The following is a 6,602-nucleotide window of genomic DNA, read 5'->3' as shown; positions in this document are numbered from 1 at the left end:
ACACTACAAAAGGAGAACAATACGTACAAAATGAGCTTCAAGGCGTCTCGTATATAGACCTAATAAAACAATTTTAAAGCATGTTATGTAGACCAGTCAGCCGGGCTGTGCTGCTTCCCACTTTGTGTTCTTCACCTGTGGGGTAACCTGGGGCACAAGCCCTGGGCAGGCCCCACCCCCTGGGCACAGCAGACGCCTCCCACATCTTCTTGTTCTCAGTTATCAACCCCCAAGTTAAAAAAAGAGGAATCGATTTTCCTTCACAGAAGAAATGATTTTATTCCATTTGAAAAAAGTAAAGGATACAGTTATTCATTCTTTGCCTGGCAAAAGTCATTTTCACATACGACTCTGAGCCCCCCTGGTGAAAGGAATGACGCCAAACAGAGAGCTGTGGCCCTCAGGGGGCAGTGACAAACACTGGGCTGGAGAAGAATTTTTATAATCAAAACATCTGTACCAAAGGTTCCTACGTTCCTCTGTCCTGAAAACCATTTTGGTTTTGAAGAACAGACTCCTTTAAAGTGAGTCACTGAACCCTGGCGACTCGTTTGTCACCAGACCGAGATGTTGGAAGCCTCTCTCAAGAGGTCTTCTGCCACACGCCCGTCTTCCTACATGGTGAGATCTCAGTGTGTCACTAGGCTCAGGAGCCGAGAGTGTACGCCATGCCCACAGCTCAGCACCTCCTTCCTGGAGACAGGCCTCTCGGAGGCTGAGCCACTCACCTCTTTCCACTCCTCAGTGGGACCAACATGGGCTCCTGCCACAGCAGGCTCTCAGCCAGCGCCCCTCTCCCCACCTGCAGGTCCTCAGAGGCCAACCTAGGGCCCCCTCTCCAGCCTCCGCAGCGAGCACCACTGTTCCCGGAAGGGGAGATGGGCAAACCTCAGACTGGCAGGGATCAGGCCCCTGCCATGGCCATTCACAGCAAGGGTCACCTCTCGGCCACCTGTGACGTGTTGGTCTTTGAGCGTTATAAGCTCCACTGCAGTGTTTTTCACCCTAACATACACTCACCCCGTTCCTCTACAAACCCTAAGGATGGAGTCGGGGAGACAGCAGGGAGCCCAGCATTCGCCCTGCACTACCCCTCCAGGTGTGCATGGGGGCTGCTGCTCGTGGCAATGCCAGACCGTGACCGCGTGGCCTTAGAAGTGTCCCTTGGTGGGACCTCGGTGACTGGCACTCATCCTTCTCGCTGCTCAGCTCCTAACACTGGCTACCAAGAACTTCCAAGAATGCTGACAGGGCAGCCAGCTGGCGACTGCTGTGGGGGTGCTCCTCAGGCGAAAGTGGGCACCAGCCCCCAAATGTCCTGGCAGGAGGTGCTGGCCGTGCCACGCAGCAGCTTCAGACACACATGTGTCAGACTGGGGAGCTCTGACAGCACGAAGGTCAGAACTGCTGTCTGCTCAGTAACACAGCAATTAGCATTCGGGACTGTTCCGATTTGACGAGTGACGCTGCCTCCAAAAGGCTAACTGGTGGGGCAATAATGAAGCAGGGTGTCACTGTTAACGCAGCCTGGCACGCTCTAGAACTGGGTGACATTCACCACTATCAGACAGCATAGCGCCTTTGCCAGGGAGACAGAGAACACCGTTTGTCAGAGCCAGCCATCCCTCCATGGCAAGCAGGGGACACTGCCAACAGCCAGGCACCCAAAACCGAGCCCAGGAGCTCCCATGCCGCAGGTCCGTGTGCCAAGGCCATTCCTCTCCGTCCGAGCACGTCCAACCTGGGGGCCCGCAGTGCGCTGCTGTGAAGACTCATGGCCAGTCCACTACATGCCAAGCAATGACATCCATCCCATGTAAATGTCTCTCATCATTCTAGATCTAGGAGGCTGAAGCTGCTGCTATTTGGCTCCGCCAGCCTGGATTAGGTGAGGCTATTTATTAGGGCGAATGTTAACTGACAGCACAACGGTGGCTTCTGAGACGTGTCCACGTCACAAAGCAAATGCAGCATCCTAGGACCTGGCCAGTGGCAGCGGACGCACGGCAGGGGCCCAGCTGCTCTAGCCGCTTCTGCAGAAACCACCACAGCTAGTTCCCCAGCCAGGAGGTTGGCCTGAACTGGCTGTCTGGAGAGGGGATGGCCGGCACCCCAATCACCAGTTTGGGGGTGTGCCCCGGAACTGCACTCACGGCCATCGAGCCATTGGGGGCAGCAGTTGTGTTCAAGCTACTAGGGTTCTCGCTGGTAGCTTGTATTTTAAAATAGACCAAATAAAACAATGGTAAAACGATCCCAACGAGAAGCATGATGACAACAGCATTCCACCACTGAAGGCCGCAGTCCGCCCCAGGTGTCGGGGGCTTGGGAAGAGCCGGGGGGAATGGCTGACGGGAGGTCTCTCCACAGTAACCCTCATTTATAAAGATTTCTGACTGCACTGCACTCTCGATATTCTGGTCGATGCCCTTAAAGAAAGACGTCAGCGAGTTGGACGGGGCACTGGCGCTTACAGCCGCTGGGTCTTGGTCTGGCTGCTCCTCAAAGGTCACTGTGGTCTCTGAGGAGGGGCTCAGAAGGGGTCTGAGCTCCTTATGGGTCTCTGTTAGGATCCCATGGCTTTTCACTGGAATCTTAATAGACTTCAGAGCATATAAGTCTTGTTCTCTGATGAAGTTGTTGGCTTTCTTGATATCTGCGACCTAGGGAAGCCATGGAGACAAACATCACAAAATACCCAGAGCTCCGGAGAACTATTAGAATATCCAAAGAGTGGCTCTTAACCTTTCCAGACGATGGTCCAAGCCCACCCTGCTTAAGATGAACACTGAAAACTGCGCCTATAGATTTACAAGTTTGAACAATTTAAGAACGGTTTCAGAGAAGGCTGTTTTGTTTGTGTCAAGTGCAACAAAATGCTATCAGGTGAAATACGACCATGGTGGTAGAGACAGTGCCTTTGCCCTTTCTGCTTCTTTTCACTTTTGAGGCAACAGCGCCCCCGTCTGGCTGACCTCTCTCCCGCATCAGAACCCAATTCAGCAGGGCCGTTAACACGAGTAGAGGTCAACAAGCACAAAGCTTTAGCCGGCTAGGCAGACACTCAGAGCCTTTTCGTTTTCAGAAGTGTTGCATGGCATATGAACTTATTTTTTCCAATCAAAGTGACCCAGAGTTAATCCACTTGGAGGATTTCACAACACTTCTTAGGATAATTAGAAATACGTAAGGAATCACGAATCAAGTTGAAAACTATGGCCTGAAATTTTCTATTGCAATATTAGGACCAGAGGAGAAGGGAACACCATTGTGAGTTTTATAAAGTAAAACAGTTCATGACAAACTCCTGCCATAATCAAACCCTAAGATTTAAGGAGGGGAGAGAGAAGTGTAAGTCAAAGATAAACCCTCAAGCTAATGTTTGAAAACTTACTGAAAGGATCAGAGATGGGGACTCCCCAGTTTTAACTCGAAAATCCACTTAGAGAATGTAAATACAGCCAATAGACCTTCACATAGAGACTTATTCAAATGAATCATCTCCGTTATTTTAATTTAGCAACTGTTTTCAATCATCCAATGAAATTGGGGTGAGGGACATTTTAACTTTATTATGTCCTGAAACTAGAGCATAAGATGCTGGAGGTCTTTCTGTCTTTGTCCCTAATAAACTAATATCAAACTTATTTACTTTAAAAACTGATCATTTATTGGAGGTGTTACAGCCTTCACAGGTTTATTAAACATCACTATGCCACACAGCCCACTGAATCTATTCAGGTCTTCGTGGGATAGGATTCATTTTTCAGCTCATGTTCTACAAACCATACAATATGCCTACAGAAGCTGATTATGAGAGTCAAATATATAAATCTCAATACAATTTAAAGATCCTACTGTGTGTCCCTGGATGGTCTCCACATCCCTAGGGAAACAACACAATACCCCATACATGTGTTTAACCATTTGAATCTTGTTAGATAAATGACAGACATTTTGAGGAAAAGATTTTTAAAATAAGTTGCTTAGATAGCCTTAGAGAAAGCCATAAAAAGTTGTAGCACAGTGTTAGCAAAATGAAACAGTTTCAAACCAGGGGGGAAATGCAGCGATTCTATAAATATTTCCTACTTACTTTGCCATTGTTAATCCCTCTGAATGCCAAAAACAATTAAAGAGAGAAACCGTGTTATACAGACGAACAGCACACAAAGGCTAAGATCATACAGTTCTAAAAGACAGAAGGGAAAACGTTACCAATGAGCTAAGGTACAACCAGCAAGAAAGGGTCAGAAAAAGAGAAGTAGCCAAAAAAGCAAGCATACCAAAGAAACCTTGGGTAAATCTTCCCTGACATCTCTGGCCCCGTTAGGTCTTAAATAAAATGTGCTCAAAAAAAAAAAAAAAGGTTTCAGAATTTCAGTTTGGAGGCATAGGGATGAACAGAAGTATTCTGCAAAGAGGACCCAGCATCATCACCCACGTGATATTCACTCGTTAGGATCCCAGATTTCAGACCTAAACGTACTACCACCCGCCTTCCATCAGGAGGCCTCTCCCCACCATCTGTGGGGGTCAGGACGCTCCTCGGTGACATCCTGTACATGGACAGGGGTTGAAGGGCGGGCGGCCCCTTCACCTGTGGGATGTCTTACTTGGCAGCCGTACTGAAGAGCGAGCTTGTTGAGGCTGTCCTCCTGGGCCAGCTCCCGCTGCAGCAGCACCACGTTGCCTGCTCCTGGCTGCTGAGGGTGGTGGGCACCCTTCTTCTGGCGCTCCTTGCGCCGGGGCCGCAGAGCCACAGGGTGGGACTCTTCCTCAGAGGAATCCCCCGAGTCCCCACCGCCGTTCTCAAACATGTAAACTTGGCTGGTCGGAGTCCGACAGACCATGGCCGGGCCTTGGAAGGTCTTGGTTATCATTCCCTTCTGCCTCATTTTCTTAACTGAAAACCAAACCCCAGGGTTAATTCCACACAAAGCACAGTCAGGCCTCCAACTACATTACAGTGTCTTGTTAGACGTTCCTCTTTTCCCTAATCAGTGTAAATACTGAACAAATACCATCCGGGTTTGATGCTGCAATGGAAGGTGAGAGATAGAAGAAACATGGTGTTTTTATTTGCCGAACTGCATTATTTCGTGCAGAACACAAAAGAAGCCCCCTTCTCCCCTTATTCCTCCTCCCCACCGGTGTCTCCCCCAACCCCACAAATATAGACAAACAACTTCTCGTCGTGGTCTCCGCGTGGTGAAGAAGTAGCTGGGATCCTTGCACTGAGAATCTTAATTCACAACCATCGTACAAAAAATTCTCGTTCGACTTTACATATTTCAAAGTATCGTCACTGAGGCCACCTGCTTAGAGGAACTAAGAGAGTAAAACACTCTGATTTTGAAACAGCTTCAATTATATACTGTGGAGGGCACGTGAGGGGACAATTCCTGCCAAACTAAGAAATTCGTTCAGTTTCTCACAAGTCCCTTTGGCTTCATTACATCCCACGTCTGGTTTTTAATTTTCACTTTCAGCCCAAGTGCAAAAGCCACAAATTAACCGAATCAGAGTCCAGAAATGAAATATCAAATACGGGGAATGACAGCCGCAAAAAGAGCTGGCATCGCGGCCCTTCGGAGCCACAGGGAAGCGGCCCATCCGGCGACAGCCCGCGGCCCCGGCGCGAGCCCTCCCCACCCGAGCCGGTCGCCCCCATCCCCCTCCTCGCACCCTAAAGCCCCCGCTTGCCCGGAGGTGGGAGGAGGCGGCCAGACTTTGGGGCCACGCCTTCCGGTCCGAACTCAGGGTCCGCAAGGGACGCCGGCGGCTCCCAGGCCTCAGTTTCCCTCAGTGTTCCTTCCATGAAAGAAGGGAGGGGTCGCCAAACACGAGCTGACAGGAAAAAAAGAAAAACGGGGAGCGGCTCGCCTCGGCGCTTAGACAGGCGGGGGCACAACATTCCACAAAGGCACGACCTCTGACCTCCAACCCCAACCTCGGGCCAGCCCTTGAAGGTCGCGGTCGCCGCCCCTGCAGCTGCAGGAGGGTGGCCCGCCCCGGAGCCAACAAGCCGGATTAAGCCACGGCGTCCGCAGCGGCCCGCGCGGCCCCCCACCCAGGACCAAGACCCCCCCCCACCCCGCAGCAAGCCCCGGTACCTCAGTCCCCAGGATTCGCCGCGATCCGCCGCCGCCACTACTGCACGTGCCGATTGGCCGCAAAAATCAGCAGGTTTCGGGGGGCGGAGACAACAAGGCAGCCAATGAGATCAGCGGTGGGCGGGCACTGGAACGGGCACGGCTGCCTGAGAGGTCAGCGCAGGACCTGAAGGAGCGCGGCCGAGGGGGCGAGGCACAGGGCTTAGGGGTGGGGCTCGGGTGTGGGGCGGGGCCGGGGGCGTGGCGGGGGCGGGGCCGGGCGGGGTCCACCCCGCCCCTCTTCGGACCTGACCCTCGCCCCGCCCTCCTGCCTGCCGCTTGTGTAAATCGCTTTAAGGCTTCGCTCCCAGTTTTCAGCCAGGCCTCCGCTTCTCACGTGTAAGGCAGGGCTTTGGCCCCGCTCTATGTGTCAATGGTCTGTAACTAGGGGACAGATTCCCAATAGAGTGAGGTGTCACCGGCTGAGGCCTTTGACAGAGAAGTGGA

At 51.7% G+C, this 6,602-nt stretch overlaps 1 protein-coding gene across 6 annotated transcripts; it reads right to left on the bottom strand.

Moving 5' to 3' along the window:
* Positions 1-253: 253 nt before the first annotated feature.
* LYSMD4 (LysM domain containing 4) lies at positions 254-6,233 on the bottom strand. 6 transcript variants are annotated; one of them, XM_074317467.1, is made up of 4 exons: positions 6,117-6,233; positions 5,707-5,850; positions 4,617-4,906; positions 254-2,663 (listed from the first exon to the last, which is right to left on the bottom strand). In XM_074317467.1, exons 2-4 carry the CDS (start codon positions 5,819-5,821, stop codon positions 2,052-2,054), a joined length of 1,017 nt encoding a protein of 338 aa, XP_074173568.1. In that variant the 5' UTR covers positions 5,822-5,850; positions 6,117-6,233; the 3' UTR covers positions 254-2,051. The 6 variants fall into 6 exon arrangements, with proteins under 6 accessions (XP_074173568.1, XP_074173570.1, XP_074173569.1 ...); XM_074317469.1 differs by lacking the exon at positions 5,707-5,850 and having other exon boundaries at positions 6,117-6,222; XM_074317468.1 differs by lacking the exon at positions 5,707-5,850 and having other exon boundaries at positions 4,617-5,039; positions 6,117-6,191.
* Between the last annotated feature and the right edge of the window lie 369 nt (positions 6,234-6,602).

The sequence above is a fragment of the Rhinolophus sinicus genome, linkage group LG13 (genome assembly GCF_036562045.2).
Source record: "Rhinolophus sinicus isolate RSC01 linkage group LG13, ASM3656204v1, whole genome shotgun sequence".
Lineage (NCBI taxonomy): Eukaryota > Metazoa > Chordata > Mammalia > Chiroptera > Rhinolophidae > Rhinolophus > Rhinolophus sinicus.
This window is presented reverse-complemented; position numbering and strand designations above follow the sequence as displayed.

Coding starts and splice junctions, on each gene's coding strand:
- LYSMD4 (XM_019726642.2), bottom strand. CDS start 5,917: ATGTTGTGCCCCCGCCTGTCTAAGCGCCGAGGCGAGCCGCTCCCCGTT. Junction 4,907..5,706: donor CCGCCTCCTCCCACCTCCGG/GCAAGCGGGGGC, acceptor TTTGGTTTTCAG/TTAAGAAAATGAGGCAGAAG. Junction 2,664..4,616: donor CTCTTCAGTACGGCTGCCAA/GTAAGACATCCC, acceptor TGGCTTCCCTAG/GTCGCAGATATCAAGAAAGC.